The following is a 25,723-nucleotide window of genomic DNA, read 5'->3' on the forward strand; positions in this document are numbered from 1 at the left end:
AGCAGTTTCATAAATGACTTTTATGATATGAGTATAAATATATCAAATCCTAATATTTGAATGCAGAATGAAGGAGTTACCATTCTAAGGTGAATATCTTGCTTCCAACAATCAACGATGGTTACTATATTAATCTTGCTAGGTGTGCAATTTCCTGGTAGCAAGTACAAAGCACACCATTGGCCTTCCAACTTATTGGACTCCCTACATGGGCCTTAATCGATACTGTTGGGCCCATCTATTAGGGCTAGAAAAGCATCTCCAATTATTCCACAAATTCTCATCATGTTGGTTTGGTAGGAATTAATAATCATGAACAGTTTTGCTTATCACATTGTTAATTATGATTGTTAGTTTGTGCTCCCATGCCTCGGGGTAGTGTTAATGGCTTCGTGTCTGCACCTAGTCACATCACCAGATTGTGGGATTTGTCCACAGTGATTTTGTTGTTAGTCCACTTGCATTCTTCCTGGACTACTCAACCATCACTCCTCCTTTATAAATAACTTTCTCTCTCCTCTTGTATCCTTTCTCACTTCTTCTTCTTACTCATCTTCCCCTTTGTCTGCATTCTCTATCGAATCCTATCCTTCATCCTTCACATCACCCATTTGTATCAATGGCCCGCATGAATGTTTCTTGACTTTCTTCTCATGGATCTCCTTCTCCCCTTCTATCGGGGTCTTAATTGCACCAGAATCTTCCTCTCAATGTGAAGTTCCTTATTATAAAGGTTTTGATTGGTTCTCCATCCTTACTATGACTGACCTTAGGAAGTTAAGGAATTTGTATGGAATTCTCGATTCGGTGATTCCTTGAGGTTCCTCATCATGGGAGTGTTTACTCCAAGGACATCGTTGAGAAGGTAGCCCTTACTACCTGTGCCATTTCCCATGGGTTGGGGCTCCCTTTTTGTCAGTTGATATGTGACTTTCTTGAGTTCTTGAAATTGGCGCCTACTCAACTTCTCTCAAATGCTTGGAGAATTTTGATGGGATGTCGTGTACCTTGGAGAATGGTCTTGGAGCGTGCCTGAGAGGAGTATTCCAATTTGACTGCTCGAGATTTTATCGCTACCCATGTGGTAGAACAGTAGAAGGCAACATTTGTAGCTTTTGTTCCTGTTACATACACTATCTTGCGCAATTCAAAGGTCAGCATTCCAATTCCAAATAGTGGTAGAAGAAATTCTTTTTTGTTTTTGGCAAGGGATGGGAGTTCCCTGGTAGTAAGGGCGATAGGGTTGAATTCCCAATCCACGGTAAAGGGGGGAGATTCCCTGATGACAAGGTGATGTTGTTACTCTTTTGAGCAAGAGCAAACTCACGTTGAAATGGTTTATTCCTTAGTCGAGAAGAACCAGGAGCCTGTTTGGATGGAGACCCTATTGACGACAGCAAATATTGACAAGTTTTTGGTGATACTAGATTGGTCTCATGTGAGTAGTAGTCACTTTCTGACAGGATTAGTCGCTCCTCGTGATAAGAAAAGACCTACCATCATCTCACTAGAGAAGGAAGGGAAGTGATCTAACCAGGAGGTATGGGCAACGCCGAGCTTTATGTGGCTTGGGCTCATCTTGGAGTAGACCTGGATAATCCTCGCCTGCCAGAAGATCTTTCTAAATCAGCTTAGGCCCCCGTGGGAAGGCAATCTCTGATCCGAGAAGGTTCTCTTGAGTTGGAAGGTCTTGACGATTTGTTGGGGTAGGCCCTCATGGATTTTGACACAACCTTTGATTTCAAGTTTCCTTCCTGAAAACTTGACTTTGCCCCAATCACCAAATTTTATTGGCATACAATGGGCTTCCATAGGAATTTGGTGATGCTTCTTGCCGTAAATGTTGCTAGGGATTATGCATGTGTCCACTTTGTGAAGTAGCACAACAAACCCCACACCTCATTTTCCTAGCTGGAGGGGTCCCACTAGGTCAATTCCCCACTGCGAGAATGGCCAAGGGGACATTATGGAGGTTAGCTCTTCTGGCGTGCGGTGTGGTATCAGAGCAAATACCTAGCAATTCGTGCACTTCTTGACAATTTCTTTTGTGTCCCTGAGAGCGCGAGACCAATAATAACCCGTCTTTACAACCTTTCTTGCTAGGGATTTTCCTCTGAATTTTCACACACTCCTTTATGTATCTCTACTAAGGCGTATTGGATTTCTTGTGGGGAGATGCACCTCAATAAGGGGGTCGAGAAACCCCATTGATAAAGGACTCTATCAATCCTAGTGAATCGTGCAGCCCTACTTTCGATCCTTTTTGCCTCTTCCTTTTCTATCAGGAGCTCTTCGGTATCCAGATATCTTATCACCTCTTGAGCCCACTCTAGTTCCCTTAGTCTTACTTTAGTAACCTCAACCTTGATGGCCTGGACTTCCACCACTTTGTTTACCACTTCCCATGGTTTCCTCTGTTCTTGAGGTTGTTCGTGCCAGCTTGTCTGTTATACTGTTATCCTCCCATGTTATTTGCTCAATACCAAAATAACAAAATCGGCCATGTTTCTCCCACACCAGTTCTAAGTACTTCCTCAAATTTTCACATCTAGCCGTGTATTCTCCCAATACTTGGTTAACTATCACCTGGGACTCTGCTTTTAGCTCAACCTCGGTGGCTCCCAGTGCCTCAGCTATCGTGAGTCCTGCTACCAATGCTTTGTACTTAGCTTAGTTGTTGGTGGTTCTCAAAGTGAGTTTTGCTGTGTAATGGCGTTCTTGTCTAGATCTCCATATTATGTGGACTCCTTTTCCCCCTGCCAATGTGGCAGGATGAGCCACAATGAAGACTTGTCAGGCTTCCTGACCAATGTGGTTGACACTTCTCCGAGAAAGTTGCTAAATTCAGCGATAAAGTCTGTTAAGGCCTGGCACTTCGTTGAGTGTCCTGACAGGTAGTTAATGTTGAACTCACTTAACTCGATTGACCAGCTCACTAGGTGTTCGAAGGCATTTGGCTTTTGCAGTACCTTCTTTAGAGGAGTCTCTGTCAAGACCTTGATGGTATGAGGTTGGAAGTACATGTGCAAAAGTCTAGCAGCTATTACCAGTGCAAAGGCCAGCATCTCCATTCAAGGGAATCTCTACATTGCCCCCTGTGGGGGCACGGCTCGTGTAGCATACTGGCATCTAAAGTGCCCTTCTTCTTTGACCAAAGTCATTGATAATGCGTGGGGTGATACCGCCAAGTATACGAAAAGCGTGTGCCTTTGCTTGAGATGACTTAGTTGTAGAGGATTGGATAGACATTGCTTTAGTGCTTGGAATGCCCAATCGCAATTCATCGTTCCAAGGGTGTATTTTGCACAAAATCCTAAATAATGATAGGCACTTATATGTGGATCTGGATACAAATTTGTTCAATGCTACCAAATTGTGTAAAATTCCAAACTTGTCTAGTAAAATTTAAGAGAAATATTTTAATCATAAAGAAATCCTATAAAAATAAATTTATAAATTGACTTATTTTGATTTGATATGTTAGATTGTAAAGTCATTTTTATTGTAAAATAAATATAGAACATATTATATAAAACTACATTAATTTGTAAGTTCACTTTTATGGAATCTCTTTAGGAAGGACAATTCGTATTCAAAGGTCATGTCAAATCATGGACACTCTACTATATAGGTCAACCTAAACATGACTCATTAAGTTAAATGGATAAGACCTTCAAACCCTAATACAATCCATTTAAATAATAGGTTGCATCGTATCACTTATTTTGACTCGTTTAATAATTAATTAGAAATTGGTCAATACGATATGGCTCATTTTAATCTGTTTTATGTAAAAGGGTTGAATTAACCCACATAACCTATATAACCTGATTAACATAATTTCATACAAAAGTTAAAATCTATATTTACTAGTAGCCACAATATCTCTAAAAGAACAATAAGACTACCTATTAATAAAAAAATATCAATATTTATCAGATTTTAACCTATAATAAAAAACTAATCTAACAAAATTAATAATAACAAATACATGCACAGGTTCAAAAGTAAAATTTCAATGATAAAAATATAAGCTTATTAAAAAATATTAATCAGAAACTCTTTGGAACTGAAGCTCCGTTCTCAAGCATTTTAATGGGCACAAATAAACTGAAGACACATAAGTAATCTCCATAAAAGTCATGTGAGCCGCATTACAGGAAAGTAAGATCAAAACTAAAGCAATCTCCATTCTTGTCATTCTATTGCACCTTGAGCTGCGTCTTCTTCTACTTTCTCGATATCCTAACTCGCTGAGGCGGCAACAGCGAATTGGACTTACTGTCTTGCTCTCCATTAACACGGTGATCCTGAACCTTTGGAGGGTCTGTAGTACCAATAGTGGTACTTTTGTATCCATTAACAAGCTTAGCATCTGTATCCTTAAAAAAGAAAAAATCAATAATTCTCAACACCGAGGACCCAAATTCTTCGCTAATCAGCTCCAATGAACACAGACTAAAGCAAAAAAAACAATCATTGGGTAAGCAAGGGCAGGAAGAGATGCCCGAGAAAATGATAGAACATTTTTTTTTTCCCAGACTTCACTGAAATAGGATGTAATCAAAGATGAAACGTCTATAGGATTGTCCATTCTTGTCCAAAATTAAAGGTTTGTATTAAATAAAATCAAAACAACTCGTTCATTAAAAAGATTATAACACCTACCCATCAAATATTACTAACACACAAAACTCTATCTAAAAACATGTAACTTGGTGTGCCCATATTACAATCAAGAACACTCACCAGTAAAGCCTTAAGCAGTAAGAGCTGATCCCTTCTTCCTTGGTGTTGCTTGAGTACACTCTCTGAACCCGCTCTTGACTCTACAGGGTGCATGGTGGAGTTACCTCATTATTCCGGTTCCAGTAGACTTCCTTCGAATCGCCTTCACACTCCAGTTATATGTCTTCTTGCGGGCGGCAGGGAAGGCACAAGCGGAGTAGCGACTCTTCTGAAGATGGGAGCTGCGACAGCCACACCTCACGCACAGGCTGTGGGTCTTGTTCCTCCTCTTTCCAAAGCTCCCTGTCCCCTTTCCCATTGCGATGCAGATGTAGAACCAATTATGTGCACTAAGGTGGATTACGTCTTAAAAATCTTTTGTAAGTTTTAAATAAGATAATCATAAGATCAAGAGTTAATAAGAGAAATGAAGTAATATAAGGATTGGTACAATTCATTTGGGATGATTCCAGCAAGAGCCCAATATTCAAGATGGACTTGAGAGAACGAGATCCAGTTTTCATTCACGTAATACAAATTATAGAAGAGTGCAACATAAAATTAAGGTCGAACTGAATCTCTTTTTCTCAAGCTCGTATTAAATATTAAACTCTTGCTAGACTCGTTTCAAGTTAATTATACTAATTCTTATATTACTTTATTTCTCTTCTTAATTTTTAATCTTATAATTATCCTATTTAAAACTTACAAAAAAAATCTTTAAAACATGATTCACCTTAGCACCCATCAACCTTAGCAAAGTGAGAGGAGGTTTGTTTAGGCTCCTCGATTGGATTAAGATGAGTAATCTACATGTCACATCTTCTTTGGCTGCCTTTATTCGAGAAAGATTGGTGTTTAACCAGCGATGATTTTCTTAATATTAATATAATAATAAAATTATAATTTTAAAATAAAAGTTAGACGATTTATAGATTGATTCATTTATTAATTATATATTAATGGATCAATCCGCTTTCACCGAATTTGTTTATATTTTACTCAGAAACAAAATTAAACCAACGTTACTCCAGACTGGTCACTGGTTTTACACATCTCTGGACTCTGGAGCCCTAAGGAAATTGCCATCCCCTTCCTAAGGATGGCAGCCACTCGGAGTCGTAATGATACTCGATGTCCGAGAGGGGATAAGAGTTTCTGAGACTTCTATACTGTCTTCTGTTTCTCGAGTTCTCCCTCTGGCTGGAAATCTCTACTGCTCATAAGCGGTGCCGAGAGCCTCATAAAAAATGTCATAAGAATGAGTCTGATAATTCCAACGGATAATCATCTCTTCAATGGCCGAGTTCCCCAGATCCCTCTCTCCGAAGCGAGTTCTGAAGCTCCTCAAAGCGGAGAAAAACCCTCACTCTGCGCTCGCTGTATTCGACTCAGCGACTCGCCACCCGGGTTACGCTCACTCCCCCAGTGTGTTCCACCATATCCTGCGCCGACTCGTGGACCCGCGATTCATTGCCCACGTGAGTCGGGTCGTTGAACTGATCCGAGCCCAGAAATGCCAGTGCTCAGAAGACGTTGCGTTGACGGTGATCAAGGCCTATGCGAAAAACTCTATGGCCGATAAAGCTTTGGCTGTGTTTCAACAAATGGACGATATTTTTGGCTGTAAACCGGGTATAAGATCGTACAACTCCCTTCTCAATGCTTTAATTGAGTCGGGCCAGTGGGACCGTGCCGAGTCGTTTTTGGCGTACTTTGAGATGGTTGGTGTGACCCCGAATCTACAAACTTACAATATCTTGATCAAGATTTCGTGTAAAAAGCAGCAGTTTGAGAAGGCAAAGGTGTTGCTCGATTGGATTTGGAACAAGGGTTTGAATCCTGATGTTTTTAGCTACGGCACTCTGATTAATGGGCTTGCAAAGGCTGGGTGTCCACGCAATGCGTTGGACTTGTTCGATGAAATGCCCATGAGAGGGTTGGAACCTGATGTTATGTGTTATAACATTTTGATTGACGGGTTTTTCAAGAAAGGAGATTTTGTCAAGGCAATGGAGATTTGGGAGAGGTTATTGGGGGCATCTTCAGTGTATCCAAATGTTGTTACGTATAATGTTATGATCAATGGATTGTCTAAATGTAGGATGTTCAACGATTGTTTGGAAATATGGAATAGGATGAAGAAAAATGAGCGGCATTGCGATTTGTTTACTTACAGTACTTTGATACATGGCTTGTGCGAAGCCGGTAATGTTGATGGGGCTGAAAGAGTTTATAAAGAGATGGTTGAGCGTGGGGTCTCTCCTGATATAGTATTGTATAATTCAATGCTTAATGGATTTTGTCGAGCAGGGAAGGTTAAGGAGGGATTTGAGTTATGGGAGATGATGGGGAAGGATGGTTGCCGTAATGTTGTCAGTTATAACATATTTCTTAGAGGGTTATTTGATAGCGGTAAGGTTGATGAAGCAATGTCTATTTGGGAACTCTTGCCGGAGAAGGGTTGCTGTGCAGATTCAACCACTTATGGAGTGTTAATTCATGGGTTGTGTAGGAATGGGTACCTTACCAAGGCTTTATGGATTTTGAAAGAGGCTGAAAATGGGGAAGGTGATCTTGATGCTTTTGCGTATACCTCGGTTATCAATGGCCTATGCAAAGAAGGGAGATTAGATGAAGTGGCTCAAGTTGTGGATCGGATGGATAAGCATGGCTGTAAAATGAATCCTCATGTTTGCAATGCACTTCTTAATTGGTTCATCAGAGCTTCCAAACTTGAGGATGCAATTCGCATTTTTGGGGAAATGGGAGCTAAGGGTTTCTCTCCAACTGCTGTCTCCTATAACATTCTCATAAATGGTTTATGCAAAGCTGAAAGATTTAGTGAGGCGTATTCTTTTGTGAAGGAAATGCTGGAGAAGGGCTGGAAGCCAGACGTAATCACGTATAGCTTGCTGATGGACGGACTTTTTCAAGGCAAAAAAATGGACATGGCCCTCAACTTGTGGCACCAGTTTCTCAACAAAGCTTTCAAACCTGACGTAACTATGTACAACGTTATGATTCATGGACTTTGCTCTGCTGGCAAAGTTGAAGTTGCTTTGCAGCTCTATTTCAAGATGAAGCAGTGGAACTGTATTCCAAATCTTGTGACCCACAATACCCTTATGGAGGGGCTCTACAAAGCCCGAGACTGTGAGAAGGCATCAGAGATCTGGGCTCTCATCTTAAAAGATGGGTTACAGCCGGATATCATTTCCTATAATATTACTCTGAAGGGGCTTTGTTCTTGCCTGAGGATATCAGATGCTATTGGGTACTTAAACCATGCTTTGGATCACGGAATTCTTCCAACTGCCATTACGTGGGATATACTTGTAAGAGCGGTGCTTAGTAATGGAGCTTCGACATGATTATCAAAATAAGTAATGGGGCTTCGACATGATCTGTTTTGACTTTTCGAAGTAAGTTTAATCTCCTAACGAGTCATTACGTATATCAGCTGGTTTTTGTGTTCATATGTATGACCGGAAAAGCTAATTAACGATCTTAGTAGTATTTTTTCCACATTGAGTTAACGAAAGTTACGTGAATCTAGTCTTTTAGCTGGTTATTACAGATGCCCAGATCTCTTCTGTTGATCCAAGGTTCAAGTGCTTGTTTCCAGCATTCGTCCTAAAGAACATAGGCATGGAGTCTGGAGATGTCTTGGAGTTCTCCTTAATGATGGATAACTTATGTGTGAGTGAATTCTCCCAAATCTGCGCTGCTCAGTTTTTCCTAGAGCTGTTCTATTCTTAGTCATTGCAAGTTTTTTCTATGATATTCTTGAAGGTTGGACTCTATCTTTGCATAACCTGAACCGATCTCTTGTCCACCAGTTTGGAAAAGCAGTGAACTCTCTAAAATCTGAATCACCAAGTTGGCTCACAAGATTCTAGTTACTATAGTTGTGATACCTTATATGATAAGGATAATGGTAGATGGTAATGAGATTCTATATTGCTTAGGAAAGAGAAGTTATTGTTCTTTATAAGGTTCCAATAGAGCTCTAATTGTATCATTGACTAGTTATTTTAGAATATAGGCCATGTAGTTTGGGCCTTCCATTGTGGTGTTGCAAATAGTATTAGAGCTTATCACAATTAGAAATGTGGGACTTGAGTTGTGCCATCTACAATGGGCAGGCCCAACAAGGATTTCCGGAATTTAAGGAGAGAGATTGTGATACTGTATGTGATAAGGATAACGGTAGGAGGTGGATGAGATTTTGCATTGTTTGAGAAAATAGACGTTCTTACTCTTTATAAGGTTCCAATGGAGCTCCAATTGTATCATTGACTAGTCATTTTGGAGTATAAGCCATATGGTTTAGGCCTTCTATTGTGACATTACAATAGCCAACCAGTTCAGTTTTCAAGTACAAAATCCCTAGTCGGGTGGTAACGGCAAAAAGAATATTTAAATCGTGTTTAGAGTTGTGAAAGGTGGATGTACTACTAGCTGTAGGATGGTGCGGGTAATCAGACACTTAAAAATCAATAAGGATTAAGGAGTAGATGCATAATTGATTTATATCAATTGTGTTCTCACCGAAGTGCTGGTCATCAACACTAGAAAATCTGTAAAGTACACACCTAATTCATTTGGAATAAGTGTGTACCCTATCTGAACAGGATGCTGCATTTTTGTTCTAATGTTGCAAGCCTTTTGAGCATTATTTTTTAAAAACAAATGCTGCCTCTAGTATACAAGAAGTTGCTTACCATCCAATGGACCGTAGAGATAATGTCTTCTCAACAATTAACAAGAAAATAAAACATTCAGGATTGGATGATCATACATATATTTACCTATTAAAAAAAATGTGAAACCTTTAGCTAGTACTTTTGTATCAATTTTACAGTGGAGAAATGTTTATAAAGCATCACATAGGGTAACTTGGCTGCCCAGGTCTTGGTGGTTTAAGTTATGTCACCAAGTTCAGATATTGATGATGCCAAAGTGAAGTAGCTTGATGTATCAGACCCAAGTCGTTAGTATCAGCTTGGGGTTATTGTATCATGCCACATTCGATCAACACAATTATGGCTAAAAGTCTTATATTAGAAATTCTATCAGCGCATAGCCAAGGATATTCACTTCTTTTCTTCACCTGTCTTCCCTTCTACTTATCTTCTGTTTCTGATAAAATCCTCTGCTCGTAGATGAACTGAGATAGCAAAGCCACTAGAATTGCTCCAAGAACAGCGACCTTTCGCCAATCAGAAGTAGAGGACAGGAAAGAATCTGCAATGCTAATGACTATCAGGCCTATTAATGCGAGGTAAATATTCCTCCTGGTTTTTGATCCGGCGTTCTTTTTAGTAACCTCTTTTATCTTCTCCATTTCCTCTTTTGCTTCTGATTTTTCTGCAGGTGTCCTTTGCCTCAGGTTCTTGAAGAACAGCCATTCATTCCGGTCTTTCTCCATTTGGCCTTCAAACTCTGCTACCTCGTTTTCGTTCTTCTCAATCTCTAGTCTGTTCAATTCTGAGGATTCCTCAAAAGCCTGCATGCGGCTCTCAATATTCTCCATTATCTGCCAAACAGAAATGAAAATCAGAAACAAGTGGGTTACTTTTTTTTGGTCTATAATCATATCGCACGATTTGCATGCAGAATTAAGAAGTTCAACAAACCCTGGCACTAGCTTCATCCAGTCCTTTGAGGGCATCTTCTCCAATCTTGTCAAACTCCGCATTGGCTTCTTCGCCAAACTGTGAGAGATAAGCTGACCTTTCATCCAAGTAGTCGGTGAGACGGACTTTCTGAGCCTGAAGCATCGCTATTCTTGCAAGCAGCTCTTGCTTGCGGGTATCTCCTTCGGGAAAAGAAGCCTCTGAATTTGAATCATCGTTGGGCTTGCTGAGGCACAGGAAAGAAATCTTTTTGTTGAGGGGTCTTTTTGTGTGGAAAATTCCATGTTTGGTTGCAATGAAAGAGGTTTGCATGGTTTTGATGGCTACCATCTTTTAATGTCTTTCTTCTTCGCGAGAGATAGAGAGATATGGTATGAGATGTTTTATATATACGGTATTTTGTATTAAGCTTTTTGAACCTCTCGTTTTATTTATGCATTATCCGTTTGGAGCCTCATAAAGTTTATATATTGTTAAAAAGAGGCTGTGATGTATAGGGCGTCGTTTCACCTTGAGCGACGTGCCGTTCAACAGGTCTATTTCTTGAAAAAGAAAAATATTTCTTTTTGTAGTAAGACCATAACGTTGCTTTAGGATATTGAGCTAAACTAAGCTGAGTTTAGTTTTTTTTATGAATAGTAATGAGTTGAGATGATAGAATGATTTTTTTGTGAGGTCTATCTAAGATGAGTTTAGATGTGTTTGGATGTTAAGATAAGTTTAGTATTATTTATAAGAAATTGAAAAAGGTTCTGGGTCTCACGTGTAAAGAGGTGTTGAGTTAAAAAAAGTTATGAGTTTCACGAGTAAAGAGATTTTGAATTGAGATAAGTTTAGTAATTTGAAAATTGTGTTTAGATGTTAGATTTAGCTTAAAATTAGATTGAATTAAGTTGATCTCAGTTTATTCCAACAATCAAATTAGTTCTTTAACTCTTGCCAGTGTTGCCACAACATTTAATTAGCTTTATAACATATAAAATTGCTCCTATCATCTAACTTACTTTATAAATTTAAACATTTAAGAATTTTTGTTAAAAAAATAAAGTCAATCTCGTTTGGTTATATAGTTCAGATAAGATGAGATAAGATGTTTTGCTGGGAATTAAATAAAATATTGTTATAATATAATTTTTAATATTAGTTTTGTTTTGAAATTTGAAAAAGTTGAATTATTTATTATATTTTGTATGAGAATTTAAAAAAATTATAATAATTATATGAGATAAAATGAGATAGTTTAGTTTGTATAACTAAACCGGTCCTTAAGATTCATCTTATCGTAGTTATTACTTCTCTGTTATTCATTTGACTTCCTCTACCACTTAACTCTTGTATTTTATTATTTTTCTAATATAGAAAAAAAGGGTTCATCTTATTGTTGATATTGACTCTCCATTATTTATCTATTTGGCTTTTTCAGTACTCTTCTAATTTGAACTTTTTCAACTCTCAGATGTTAATTTCGATATTTGTAGAGATATAAAAATCGTCATCCCTCCAAATGCTCTCACTTCAGTAAAGTAATTTTCCTTTATATGTATATGATTCCAAAGTTTAAATGCTTTCCATGGTTAGTTTTCCTGTTTCTAGAAAAAAAAATATTATAAAAGTATTATTTTCATCTTCGACTCTTTGTGATAGATATTTTAAATGATTAATGCACAATGGTCAAATAATTATAGATAAATGATTTGTACATGTTCTAAATAAACAAATTTCAGGCAAATCTTTGATTAAAAAAAAAAAGATCACACCATAAAAAAATATAAAAAAAATTATATTTTATTAGTGAAATCTACTTTTTTATAAAAAAATCTTGTACGAGATTTATCTATTTAGGACTTGTAGCTAGCATTACTCTTAATTATTTTTGCCCATCATGTGTCTTCAGCTAAGCGTGCATGTCCATCCAACTTATGGGATACCCTTGCACCATCTCTTCCAAGACTTGATCATGTGTTTTATCTCCCCAAACAAAGGACCTTGTCGTGAGCAGTTTGTCGACAGGGAATTAATCTATCAATCAAGCATGCTATGAACAGAATCGAAAAAAGGTAAAAGGATTTGTCATTAAAGGGATGACAGGGTCTGCTCATGAGAATGATTCTTAACATTCACACTACTCACAGTTTATCTTTACAAGATCGAATTTCTCAGATGTTTCTGTTTACTTATTGGATTTCGAAGTTACATCATGTCACTTTTACATCACCCAGAATACAATTTTCTAGACAGACAATTATCTGGCATAAGTAAAGGGTACTAAGTATCATTTTCCTTACCAATATTAATTGGAACCCAATAGCAAATTTTTATAAGGAAACTGAAGAACATTATAAATTTATGCAGGAATTAAAAAACTAATAACCAACAGTATTTACAAACACTTTCCTATCTTAAACACAAGGCAAAGAGATAAATAAAACCTTCAGAAGACATCGCAAAGACTAAACAGGCTCCAATAAGGGATCAGATAGGCGGGTTTGAATCACACTAATATTCAGTCATGTCAGTGACTTGGCCCCGCGGCCTTTTTGTATGTATACCACTTAGCAAGAAAGAGATACACCAAGAAGTTCAGCAGGCTGAGAATGGCCAAGAGCCAGTAGAAGTAGTCAAGATGGCCCCTGTTCAAGTTATCTGGAATCCAACCAAGCTTCCCATTCTTTGTGGTGATTTTTGTCACAATGGTTACAAGCAGTGTGCTCAAGTAATTCCCCAATGCCACAGTTGTCAGCGACAGAGCCGAGCACAAACTTCTCATAGCATCAGGTGCTTGGTCGTAGAAGAACTCTAACTGTCCAATGAAAGTGAATACTTCTGCACATCCAATAAGAAAATACTGTGGTACTTGCCAGAAAATTGACATGGGAATGTACTCGAGGTCATAGTAATTGTTCCTCTTAACAATATTTAGACGAACAACCTCCAAAACCCCAGCAGTGACCATGGAGAAAATGGAAATGACAAGGCCAATGCCCATTCGTTGCAGCTGGGTGAATCCCCTTTCGTTGCCGGTGAACCTCCTTGCATATGGGACTATAATTTGGTCATACACAGGAGCCCAGAAGATGACGCTAAGAGTGTCAAAGAGGGAAAGGGATGCCGATGGAATTTTGAAGTGAGGGCCCATGTTTTGGTCCATTGTGTTGCCTTGTAAAACGAACATGGTGCTCATTTGACTATAAACCGTCGAAAAGACTATTCCTGATGCCCATATTGGGAGCAGCCGAATAAGAATCTTGAGCTCTTCAACTTGTGTCACTGTGCAGAGTCTCCAGGGGTTTGTAAGGCCCTTAATATGGTCACTTTGGATCTCCACAGCAGCCTTGTCAAAGAACCTGGAATCGACAATCTTGATTAGAAATCAATCAGATTTAAAGACATGATCAAATATAAAAGGATCGACAACAAGTACTTCCTCCATGGGAAGTCAATCGAGCATATAAGACTTAATCTCCTGTTGCATCATGACAAGAAAGAGAGAACAACGCAAAATGTTGTGTGGTCATATAAGAAACTTAAATGCAAAGATTAGATAACCACTTTGAATCACCAATTATCAAATTTGTGGATGCAAGAAGATCATTATTTCAAATGAAATGTTGTAATGTTTAAAAGAGCTCAGAAAAACCGGCCAAGTGATCACATCCGAGTTGATAAGCTTACGATAATCCTGGTGCCAACCCACTCACCTTAACTTCTCAGTGTGTTCAAGCTTGCGACTTCCTTTGATATTAGATTCCTCATCTGCAGTCTCATAAAGGAGAGACTTATCAGCAGGTACTTCAACATTATGTTTCCCAAAGGATGCAACAATAACCTGGAAAATCCTTGAAAGTGGACTCCCTCCAGGTTTTTGAATCCGGTATAACCGGCTAGCTGAGAAAAAAGACACAACTGCTATGGCCATTGCAACTGCTGGGATTCCAAACCCCCATCCCCAGCCAACATTCATTTGTATCCAGACCAAAACTGAGGAAGCAATAAGTGCACCTACATTGATGGAAAAGTAAAACCAATTGAAGAAAGAGATCTTCCTTTTCCTCTCCATCTCGTCAGTTTCATCAAATTGATCAGCACCGAAAGAAGAGACACATGGCTTGATTCCACCAGTCCCAAGAGCGATCAAATAAAGTGCTAAAATGCAGACTGCACTTTGTGTTGTTGTTGGATGGCAACCATTCTTATTGCATGATGGCTGTAGTCCATGGACAGAAGCACTTAATGTCAAGAGTGTCATCCCCTACAAGAAAAAATGGAGTTCTTCAAACATTTCTGGGTAAGTCAGCATACCAGGCAACAAGGTTTATGCTTATTGGGAAGATAATCATCACTTGAGATAAATTCGAAACCCACTGAGAAAGAGGAACCAAGTCCTCCAACTTTTTTTCATGTAGTTTTCTCTGCAGGGAGACTGTAAATTGGAAGAAATTGAATGATAAAAGTTTTCGTAACAACTCAAAAGGAAGAGAATGACCAAAATCGAAATTCGATGCTGTTAAAAAATTGATACATGTATCAAATTTACAATGAACCATGTTAATATTCACATTCAAAACCTTAAGCACTCAAGCTTGACAGGAACCCGGTCACCACCATTTCCAATTCAAGCTTTCATGTACATGTATGGATGGGGAGTTTGTTTGAAGAAGCTTACAAAAATATAGATGATTGAGAAAGTAGCAATCGTCCAATATCTTCCCAAGTAGGCATCAGCAAGAAAGGCTCCAATCAATGGTGTGATGTAGCAGGTCCCAGACCAATTGGTTACATTGTTGGAGGCTGTCACATTTCCCTGATTGAGACGCTGCTGAAGATAATTCACCAGATTGGTACTCATCCCATAGTATGCCAATCTTTCACAACACTCAGTTCCTACAAATAAATCACTCAGTGTCCAAAACCTCAGGATCATCATCACATATCATAAATGATTTTGATTTAGTAAGGACTAATGAGAAAAACATTTAAACAATACCAAGAATAAAGCGGCAAGCTTTCCAGTTTCCCGTCTTTCTCTTATCAGCAGGATTCTTGTTGATGTCCACGGTGCCATCCTGTGTGTAGATATCATCCGCTGCCATGCTATGCTCGTGCTTAATTTGGGCCTTGTTTTCCTTTTAGTATTTTCGCCCAAAGGCTTCCCTACAATATCAATCAACGTTCAAATGAATTAGGCATACATGGTTGGAAACCTATAGTCACTATGACTAAATACTTGTCTTAATTGTACGTGTCAAAAAACATAGACATATATTTCTCTTGGTTGTACTTGAGTGCGTTGCTAGTGCTTTGTTCCGTAGTAGAAGGGTGACAAAAAATGGAGGAAATTGGAAGGCTAGATAAACCACATAGTCCTAGAAGCTCAAAATAGTTAGGACAATTCTCATCCGATTTCTCTGAAAAGTTTGTAAACTAGAGCACACAAACTGCATATAATCTTAAAAGCCAATCAAGTACTCGGACCAGATGGATCAGAAAAGGGATCAACTATGCTGAAGATCTTTTCACATGAATGGAACCAACCAAACTAAAAATACATATCACACGAGAAAAGTAACCAAAAATAGAAAACAAAGATGATATGAGATGAGAAGTATCATTACCTAATAGTAGTAGCAGAAACTCAGAAATGGAGAAAAGTATTAAGAAATTCTAACCATGAAACGAGTAGTCTAAGACACATCATTAGCTCCAAAACGGTCAAGTCACGCGATGTAATGATTTATGAGGTTGACCCCTCGACGAATGGACCACATAAAAATAAGATAATGTATAAAAGCAACTACGCAAAAATCATATAATGTTCAAAAGGAACTACGCAAAATAATGTAATTCACTCAGAGCAACCTCAAACACTTCAAACGGACTCCGTACATACCTAGTAGAGCAGTATATATGATTTATTCAACACTACTCATGAAAATACGTTAACAACTCGATAGCACCTGAGAACAAGATGGCGCCATTGTCAAAAAATCCAAGTGTATCTGAGTTTGCCATTTAAAATTAAAGAAACAAACAAAAGATGCGTCAAAGTTTAAAAGAGTTTAATTTGGGAGGGGAAATTTTTTATTTTTATAGGATTTATCTTATCACGAAAATCTTCAAAGATTATTTTTTCATAGTTTTCTTGAAATCTTGCATACATCTAGTTCCGACCTTGCGTCAAAACCAAACATTCTACCATAATTTTAAAAGCCAGAACCCATGTGCAGAAAGCCAACTTTTATTGTTTATTTCTTTTTTTATTATACGATGAGAGAATTAATATGGAATCAGCAAAAAGTATTGGAATCGAAAATGGTATAACACAAAAAAGATTGAGGTTTGATTCCAGAAACAAAAAAAACACAAACAGAGAGAGAGAGAGAGAGAGGGTGATAAAGAAATGAAAAGAGTCGGTCGCAACAAACTCTTACTAATAAACAGATGACGAAAGAACAAGATTACACATGTAGTTAATATTGTAATAAAGCTTGAAAAACGAAGAAGCAATCTTGATATAATGAGAGTCTTATAAATCTGAGTATAATTATGGATCTAGGAAACTGGGTTGAAGCCTCGGGAAGGTAGAAACAGAAACCCCCAAGACAAAAACAAGAACAAAAAAACGAAAGACTGAAGACATAGAACCCACAGGACTGGTCCCTGGTTATGCCAAAAAAGGTCGTAGTTGTAGACACCTTGTATGAATGTATGCAGATGAAGGTAACTCGCAGAGAGAGAGAGAGAGAGTTCTCTTATAATTTTGATGAGACTGTCACATACCTGAGACCTACAGAGATAGGTGATCCTGATCTTGGAGTAAACGAATATCAAAATACGGAACAAATGAAACAGAGAGCAAAACCAAGAGAGGATGAAGAGCTGTTCTTTCTCGCTGGCGCACGCAGCAGTAGTGTTTTGGGGGGGGGGGGGGGAGGTGGCGGGCGATCTGGACGTTGGCCTTTTGTGGTGTACGTATTGAATACTGATAGCTTGCTTTTATTAGAAATCCGAGTGTGGATTTTGCAGTCGTTATCTCCGCACTACATAATAGTTCCTTTTATCCCCCGCATACTGGTTTTTCTTTTAGAAAAGGGCTCAGAATCCTTGTTATCTACCATAATACCCCTATAAGCTCATTAAAAGCAGTAGTGTTAAATTTGTATCTGTACTCTTTGGGAAATGGGAAGGCTGCATTACAAATGGCGTTCAAGTTAAATTCTCACATCACACCAAACTCAAATCCAATGGTCAGGATTTTCTCAACGAAAATAGTTGAGTGAAAATTCCAAATAGTCAACCATCAATTACAGCTGGCCAGAAGTCACAGAAGGCATACAATTATGAGAATATTTATTCTTAAAATATTAATTAACTATTTTTATTGTAATGTCAATACTCTTTTAATTCAAAATTTTCACATTTTCTAGTACATTTTGATAGCATTAAACATTCTAAATAGATTTTGAATTTACAACAATGTCTACCTAGAATTGATATGTTAGCGTGATTTGTTAGTTCTATTTTATAATAAAAATATTTTTATAATTTAATATATTATATTAAATTCTGTTAATTAATAAATTTATTTTTATAAAATATTTTTTTATAACTAAAGCATCTCATATAGATATTACGTGCTTGTTTCGTTACACTCCCAAATTTATCACTATTTTCAACTTGTATGGTAAGATAGAGAGACAATGGGTTCAAGTCAAATAATGATAAGCTTCTCAACTTTTTTAGATGTACTATAATTATAAAAAGATTTCTTAAAAATAAATTTATAAGTTATTATACTTTTATTTAATATATTATATCTATTTTATAATAAAAATAATTTTATAATCTAACGTATATTATTAAATTACGTCAATTTATAAATTTATTTTTGTAAAATTTTTCTACACGTCTTTTTACTTTGATCTTCCTTCCAATGTAAATGTAAATTTGGGGTTAGAGAAGGACAAAGTTGGTATGTTGTAAATTAACAAATGTCACTATCATTTAACTAATAGTCTAATATTATGTACTAATAGTCAAGTTATCAATCATTGGACGAAACCAAATAAAAATAAAAAAGCCACTCATAAATAAAATAAAATAACATATTGTACAATGAAATGTTCTAAAAGTTGTAATGTGCACTAGTCGTTTGAGATTCTATCACCGAGATTGTGATATGATGTCTCCTATTTTTAATCCTTCTTAATGATTAGAATTAAACCATAATGCCATTTATCAATTTTTTGTTGTTTGAGGGTAATGATTATTAACGTATAAAGTGTAAAATGTTTGATAGTTTGAGGGTGTAAAATGTACTTTCAACTTGTTTATTTTTATTTTTTATTTTTTTATATTCAAGATAAAAAATCCCATTGAATTGAATATGATTATATATATATGTATATATATATATAATTCCATTTTAACTACTTGGTCAATTGTGACGTCAGTTATGGAGGTTTTACTCCAAAAATTGATTTTTCTATATTAATATACTATAATAAGGAAATAGAATCAATTTTTTTCTTAAAAAATAGGAAAATAAAAGATGCAGGAGAAATAATTTTTTTAAGAAATATTATTCATCGTTTATTTTATCATTATTGTCTAATGTGTCATCAAGTGATTGGAAAGTACTTATCATTTACTTATCATTAAATCATTTGATATAATGTAAAAGATAAAGAGATTTTAGTAAAAGAGTTTTGGCCAACACGTACAGGTACCAGAACCTGCATATTCATTATAGACTAGGTACAAATTAAATGAGCAATGTGAAATTCATCTTGCAGTATATACATTGACTGCTATACAAGGTAACAACTAATACACTTTACATAAATATCATGAGTATGCTAAATTAATGGGATTGTACAGCAGGAGTACTGATCTGTTACTATGTACAGATGGTTGACTTTCTATGCCTGTATAACTTGATTTCTTGTGGCTTGCACATGATTTGTTGTAGGTATCCTTTCCAACTCTGTATTATTGCAAGGGGAAGCAGATATGATCTTTGAGTTTGCTACACGTGTTTACACTGCTGACTGCTGCCGTATATGTGTCTGCAGTAGGTAAACTAACATCCTCCCTCAAGCTAATAGAAAGAGATCAGGCCAGGAGCTTGGGATTGAGAAGTGAAAACCGAGCAGAAGAGAGGCACTTAATGAAAATATCTGCTAATTCATCATTAGTAGAGATGAACTTGAGAATTATGTCACCATTCAAGACTTTTTACCGGATGAAATAATAATCAACCTTAATATGTTTAGTTTTAGCATGGAACTTAGGATTAAAGGCAAGTTCAAGGGCACTAACATTGTCATACCAGAATATGGAAGATTGTGAAAGAAAGATATGGAGATCCTTGAAGAGCTTGCATGTGCAGCCAAAATAGTTTAGTAGTAGTAATTTCCATTGCTCGATACTCAGCTTCAATGCTGGATCTCGAGACAACTGATTATTTCTTTACCCACCAAGAAATAAGAAAGTTGCCTAAAAATATTCCAAAACCAGAAGTAGATCGACGATCATTTGGACTCCCTGCCTAGTCCGAGTCACAAAATACTTGAAGGTGCAAGCTGTCTAGAGTATAGAGAAGTCCATGATCACTAGCAAGACCGGCTCAATGGTAAGGCCAATTAGGCTATTGCCTAAGGCCCATGCCTAATGTAAGGCCACAAAATTAAAAATGAGGTATTTTTTTTAATTATTTTTTGTAAAAAAATAAAAACTATTTCATTATATTAAATTTTAAATAAATTTTTTATTTTTCAATGTGTGCAAGGCCCGTTAATACTAAATTTAATATTTAATACAATGAATTGTTTATATTTTAAATAATTTTATAAGATCTTGCTAAATTGAGGTGCTAAAATTACATTGAGACCTTATTTTAAGTTGTAGTATTCAATATAAATTCAAAAAAATTGTATTTAAATATTTTAAATAAAATCTCATTTTATTGAAAATTTTAAAAATATTCTATCTAATAATTTATATTTTATTATATTATAATTACGAATGACTAATTTAAATTTCACCTTAATCCTCAATTTGTATTGAGCCGCCCCTGATCACTAGAGTTTTTAAGATACCTTAGAGCATCCATGATTTTTTTAAATTGCTTTTCATCTTCAAATTTAACTCATTTTATCAAAAGTTGGCCACATTGAATTAGCCAACACCTTTTCATCCAAAATATGAGCTACAGTAAATATTTCATATTTTTTTTCAAATATGAAAAGTCATATAGCAAGTCTATATCAATTATTTATTAATTTCATCATTTTCTCTTATGCTATTTTGTTATATTTTGAGATTATTATATTATAGATGTGAAATTTTTATGGATTGTATATATGAAATTTTTATTTACATCTAAGATTTTATCATCTATATATATATATGAGATTATTATATTATAGATTGTTGGATTATGAAAATGAAAATGAATATGATTGTTGGAGATTATTGAAGATTAAGAAAATAAAATAAAAAAGTAATTAAAAAACATAAATTTATTAAAGAAATCTACATAATAAAAAATAATAATATTTTATTATTATAGAGAATGTGATGGCTAATCTAATGTAAATTAAGTGGTTAGCTAAAAGTTAAAAAGTTATATATTTTTCAAATTTTAAAGATTAAAATAGTCAATCCAATACCAATAATCTTAGCACTCGTTTGACAGCAGACCAGAAACTATTGTTGGATTGTGCATGTGTTGGCACAATTGGTTTATTGAGAAGGCAAGATTAGGATGTGTCAATGTGCAGTATTGTAAGGATCAGCCAACCACTTGTCGATAAACTGATAGATCAGAGAGAGGGTCTCCATCACACTGAGATAGTTAAGACGCCGAGGAGCAAGGAGAGCTAGTGGGTTTAGCACCAAGCATACGAGTGCGATGAAGAAGGTCTTGAATATACTTGGATTGATCACAAAGGTGCAAGCCAGCAGCTAGCTGTACGTGTGGCCTGGATGCCAAGAAAAAGTAGTTGAGGGAACCCAAGTCCTTGAGAGGAAACTGCTGGTGCTGTAATGTGTCTGCAGAAGGCACACTAACAAAAGAATAGTGAGAAAATGATGATTAATAGAGTGATGAATAGAATTTAATCATCAAACACTTGATAATGAGATCATGAGCATGATCAGGAGTTCTCTTACCTTTTGAAATTTTGATCCTACAGTCTTCTATAAATGGTTTTCATTATAGAGCGCACTTACCTTGTCTTACCTGCAACTAAATACAAAAACGTGCACAAAATAAAATGAATTAATTTTAATTGCTATGGTTTTGGAATATATTGTAAACATTATCAAGTATTAAGGTACCAAGCGAAGATTGGGTTACTCTTAAAATCTATATTTGTATTTTCAAGTTCTTACTCACTACAACAAATTGGGGCTTTTGCCACGAGTTCTTTTTTCACGACATAATATCGTGGGAAAAAGTGGCCTTTTGCCACTAAAATTATTGGAGAGAATAAACATAGGCTTTTTTCTATGAGATTGTCATGGTCGATAATATTTAATGGCAAAAGATTTTTTTCTACCACCTCCGTAATTTTTGTGACCAACTTGTTTCCTGAATAATAAACATGGACAACATATGGACTTTTAGTGAAAAAAAGTCTTATTGTGACGAGTTAGATTGTCTTTTTACCATGAAATAAAGTCATTGCAAAAAATTATTTAATTTGTATTCTCGTCAGTGTGGCTTATCTATTTTTAGCGATGAAAATGTTAGTCACAATTAAAATTTAAATACTCAGTGAATTTTACTCGGCGCCAAAACTCACAAAAACAAACCTCCCGGGCGCCCAAAACTCTAATCCCTCTCTCATTTCCTCTTTCTCGCCTCCCCCCTCCCCCCCACCTATGCCGTCCCCTCTTGTGACCACCCTAGCTAGCCCGCGTTGCCGCTGTCGACAACACCACGACGCCGTCGCCGAACCCTTTCTCCCTCTCCCCCTCCTTGCCGTCATGCGCCGTCGCAAGCCTAAGCGTCGATTTCCTCTCAGTCGTGCTCGAAGCTCTCTCACATCCACCCAAATTTCTCCCTCTTCAAGCCCCGATACCCCACGGTCTCTCCCTCATCTCTCTGTTTCTCTCATCTCTATAAGAGCCCCTTGTAATTTCAGATTCTTTTTGTGATTTAGGGTATGTATTTCGAGATCTATCCTTGGTTGTACGTATTTGAATTTCTTCTTGATTGCATTGCACTGAGATATGTTCTTACTAACTCAAAACCCTAGTTTTTGTAGGCATTTGTGAGTTTCACTAATATTTGTTATTTGCAATAGATAGTGGATCTCTGTTCTTTGCCATTAATGTCTGAAAATATTTGTGCCATTGATGTATGAAAATTGATGCTAGTGTCTGAAAATATTCCGTAGATATAAATATCAAAGTATTTGTGCCATTGATAATAACTTGCACTTGCTATTACAGAGATCAAAGAATGTCCCTGCATCACCGAATCTGGGCTCTTGCAGCCTCGTAGGAAAATTTCATTGTATTTTTTTTGGTTTGTATCTAGGTTTTAATTTATCTCATTTTATGTCTGTTGAAAAAAATTATAATTCAATTGTCCTGCTGATTAGCAAGGTTTGGGTAGTTGCTTTTGAAATTACATGAATTTGAGGTAACTGTTAGCAATATGGGGTTGTCATTTAACAAGTTTTGGTGCCATTTGTTGCAATCAAACAGGTTTGACATATAGTTGCAATCAATATTGCTATGAAAGTGATTGGGGGCATTATGTTTGTATTTTACAGCTCCTATGCAGCTTTTGTCATTTCACATGGTTGTTGCATTCTCCTTGGATGAAGAGCAGATCTCCTTCCATTCTACTTCTTTCATGTTTGATGGCATTGAAGATTACTTGCATCAAATTGCAAAAATGATTGGGCTGCGAAATGAATCTTAAGTTCAAGGTAAGACTACTAGCATTACCTCTAGTAGTCTAAAAGACTTCTAGCATAGGATACAGGTGAACACCCACCCATGACCCACCCACCCACCCACTCACACACATATCTGTGTGCATGTAGATCTGTATGTAGGTGGATATGGATATTGTAGAATATGGATGGTCTAGTTTGTAAGCATCTATTTTACATGTTGGTATTGAACTCTCAACCAAATATTATTTAATTGCTCCTGTTGTAAATCTGTATGCAAGGGTAGTATATGGACAAATTAGTTTAGTTAGTGAGGTCATGTATCGATCAAGTTACATGTTATATGTCTGCTTTCTAACTGGAGAAAGATGAATTCATGAGGAAGTGCATCGATTTGAGTTTTATAGCATTCCAATAAATTGGAGCTTTTGATTTAGTTTGGAATAGTGATGAACAAGTCTCTGAAAATCATGTTGCATGCAAATGAAGATGCCTTCAAACAAGAAACAGAGTACAGTTCGAGGAACCTATGAAAAAGTGTGTTTTTTATTTATTTATTTATTTATTATTTTTTTAAATAATAAATCTGGACAGTTTACACATGTAGAGTATCTGAATGCATGGGCCTAAGTAAAAAAAGAGGCAAATGCTATGGAAAAATGAGTGTTATTGCAGAATGACACTTTCAATATTTTAATATGATTATATGGAATTAATTTAGTATCATTTGCTTCATGAAAAAGTCAGTCACCATATTGTGCTTCTATCTAGCAATATTGTAAATAATCTATGCTATATTGGGGGCGTTTTGTCTTGTATTTATGGCATAATTTCCTTTCCCTTCAGGTGTGAATCTTTTCCAACATATCCTAGAACTTATGACTTGGAACCAAAACATTGACTTTTTTTTTTGTAATTCTTTCTATATTTTGATCAAGGGCAGCTTCATCCATATGGAACCACCACCATTGTTTTGTGTGAACCAATCACAGTTTGAACTCATCAAGTAAGATATCTTGTTCATCCATATGCTCTAATATTTTGTTTCTCTCCCATTTTTTCATAGTACCTCAATAGTTCCTTTTTATTTCTCAAAGATTTGCATAAAGATCCTCTTACCTCTGCAGCAAGGAAGTTAAAGAAACCAACTCGAAATGCTCACATTAACCATGCACGTCGTAAGTATTCTATATATTTGTGTAATTTGGCTTCATTTATGTTGATGTTTGAACATGGAATGTAGTTGGATAAAAATGAATTATTTTGAAGTGTTGGGATTAAATGGAGCAGTTTTGAGGTTGTAAAACATGATTTGGTATTGGTTTCTAAAACTTGAATGTATTGGAAATGGATAAGTTTGTAAAAACAAATGTAAATTTTTCTAATATTTTCTTTTTAAATTATTATAAGTGTCAATTTTGATCTCTAATGTTGGCATATATTTATTTAAGCCTATATTAGACTATTTGTTATGATTAGTTTTGGCTAAATCTCTCTTCTTCTTCTTTTTGGCTTTTTTTTTTCTTAAAATATCTGAACTTTTGCCATGAATGTAACTCGTGACAAATACTTTTTACCACTATATTCTCCGTTGCTAATGTGTATTTGCCACCAAACTGTAAATGTTCATGAAAAATGAACATTAGCAATCATACAAGATGGTGGGAAAAGGTGGAGTTTGACAACTATAATTCATTTTGTGATATAATTGGCACCACGAAGTCTATTATAAACATGTTTTTGGCACAACAAGATAAATTACAAAAAATTTTATGCCACCATATTTTTCATGAATATTATCGTGGGAATTATATTATTTTCGCCCAAAAATATTAGTGGGTAAATAAATTTGAGGACCATAATGGCTTAAATCCAAACAGCTTTTGCCACGAACTAAATTATTTTTTATCACAAATTGGAATCGTGGAAAAAATGTATCTTTTCTCACGAAAAATAAATTTGGTGGCAAAAATAGTATTCGCCACTTATTATATGCCACCAACATCCCATGAAAAATTTTGGTGGAAAATTTTTTTTTCCCACTTAATCCTAGCTTTTTTCGACCACTCTCAACCTTGGAAAAAGTCCCAAAATGTTGTGGTGACTATTCGAGACATCAGTTTTTAACTTCACATGAATTTAAAAAAAAAAAAACGTAATCGTAATTAAGTATTTTCATTAATCTTCTTTTAAAAAAATTAATAAAAGAATAATTGCCACGTGACATCAATATGTCATGTTGGCCAATCGAAATTTGATACGTGGAATATTAATGTCATGCATCGGTCAATCAAAAACTGAAATATATCTAAGATGAGCTTCAATTCTGCAACTCCTTTTAGTAGTATGGGTGGGTCAGATATCCATGAACCATTGAATGGGCTCCCAGCCTGACTGTTCAGCTTTAGTCACAGCAGCCCAACGGGCTCGTACGTAGCATTA

General features: G+C 36.1%; 3 protein-coding genes and 1 pseudogene across 13 annotated transcripts; 1 reads left to right on the forward strand and 3 right to left on the reverse strand.

Annotated features, from left to right (window-relative positions):
- Nucleotides 1–4,688: 4,688 nt before the first annotated feature.
- Nucleotides 4,689–5,047, reverse strand: LOC122275079 (annotated as a pseudogene).
- Nucleotides 5,048–5,735: 688 nt separating this feature from the next.
- LOC122275857 (pentatricopeptide repeat-containing protein At3g09060) lies at nucleotides 5,736–10,825 on the forward strand. 9 transcript variants are annotated; one of them, XM_043085146.1, is made up of 4 exons: nucleotides 5,736–8,153; nucleotides 8,309–8,430; nucleotides 9,897–10,015; nucleotides 10,108–10,825. In XM_043085146.1, exon 1 carries the CDS (start codon nucleotides 6,027–6,029, stop codon nucleotides 8,100–8,102), a length of 2,076 nt encoding a protein of 691 aa, XP_042941080.1. In that variant the 5' UTR covers nucleotides 5,736–6,026; the 3' UTR covers nucleotides 8,103–8,153; nucleotides 8,309–8,430; nucleotides 9,897–10,015; nucleotides 10,108–10,825. The 9 variants fall into 9 exon arrangements, with proteins under 9 accessions (XP_042941080.1, XP_042941085.1, XP_042941081.1 ...); XM_043085151.1 differs by having other exon boundaries at nucleotides 10,124–10,825; XM_043085147.1 differs by having other exon boundaries at nucleotides 8,288–8,430; nucleotides 9,897–10,825.
- On the reverse strand, nucleotides 9,375–10,700 carry LOC122275858. The gene is made up of 2 exons (XM_043085155.1): nucleotides 10,371–10,700; nucleotides 9,375–10,270 (listed from the first exon to the last, which is right to left on the reverse strand). Exons 1-2 carry the CDS (start codon nucleotides 10,698–10,700, stop codon nucleotides 9,857–9,859), a joined length of 744 nt encoding a protein of 247 aa, XP_042941089.1. The 3' UTR covers nucleotides 9,375–9,856.
- A 1,835-nt stretch (nucleotides 10,826–12,660) lies between the features above and the next one.
- On the reverse strand, nucleotides 12,661–17,364 carry LOC122277147 (protein NRT1/ PTR FAMILY 8.1-like). Of its 3 annotated transcripts, XM_043087029.1 has the most exons (6): nucleotides 17,148–17,364; nucleotides 16,258–16,324; nucleotides 15,355–15,521; nucleotides 15,034–15,251; nucleotides 14,069–14,619; nucleotides 12,661–13,714 (listed from the first exon to the last, which is right to left on the reverse strand). In XM_043087029.1, the coding sequence occupies exons 3-6, from the start codon at nucleotides 15,458–15,460 to the stop codon at nucleotides 12,883–12,885; spliced, it is 1,707 nt and encodes a 568-aa protein (XP_042942963.1). In that variant the 5' UTR covers nucleotides 15,461–15,521; nucleotides 16,258–16,324; nucleotides 17,148–17,364; the 3' UTR covers nucleotides 12,661–12,882. The 3 variants fall into 3 exon arrangements, with proteins under 3 accessions (XP_042942963.1, XP_042942962.1, XP_042942965.1); XM_043087028.1 differs by lacking the exon at nucleotides 16,258–16,324; XM_043087031.1 differs by lacking the exons at nucleotides 16,258–16,324; nucleotides 17,148–17,364 and adding an exon at nucleotides 17,063–17,143.
- Nucleotides 17,365–25,723: the final 8,359 nt, after the last annotated feature.

This window comes from Carya illinoinensis, chromosome 9 (genome assembly GCF_018687715.1).
Source record: "Carya illinoinensis cultivar Pawnee chromosome 9, C.illinoinensisPawnee_v1, whole genome shotgun sequence".
Taxonomy (NCBI): domain Eukaryota; kingdom Viridiplantae; phylum Streptophyta; class Magnoliopsida; order Fagales; family Juglandaceae; genus Carya; species Carya illinoinensis.

Excerpts from the sequence above, each read along its gene's own strand:
- LOC122275857 (XM_043085147.1), top strand. The coding sequence starts at position 6,027 with ATGGCCGAGTTCCCCAGATCCCTCTCTCCGAAGCGAGTTCTGAAGCTC.
- LOC122277147 (XM_043087028.1), bottom strand. The coding sequence starts at position 15,460 with ATGGCAGCGGATGATATCTACACACAGGATGGCACCGTGGACATCAAC. Across the intron at positions 14,620-15,033 it reads TCTCAATCATCTATATTTTT|GGGATGACACTCTTGACATT; the intron begins GTAAGCTTCTTC and ends TTTTTCTTGTAG. Across the intron at positions 13,715-14,068 it reads GAACACACTGAGAAGTTAAG|GTTCTTTGACAAGGCTGCTG; the intron begins GTGAGTGGGTTG and ends TGTCGATTCCAG.
- LOC122275858 (XM_043085155.1), bottom strand. The coding sequence starts at position 10,700 with ATGGTAGCCATCAAAACCATGCAAACCTCTTTCATTGCAACCAAACAT. Across the intron at positions 10,271-10,370 it reads TGGATGAAGCTAGTGCCAGG|ATAATGGAGAATATTGAGAG; the intron begins GTTTGTTGAACT and ends TCTGTTTGGCAG.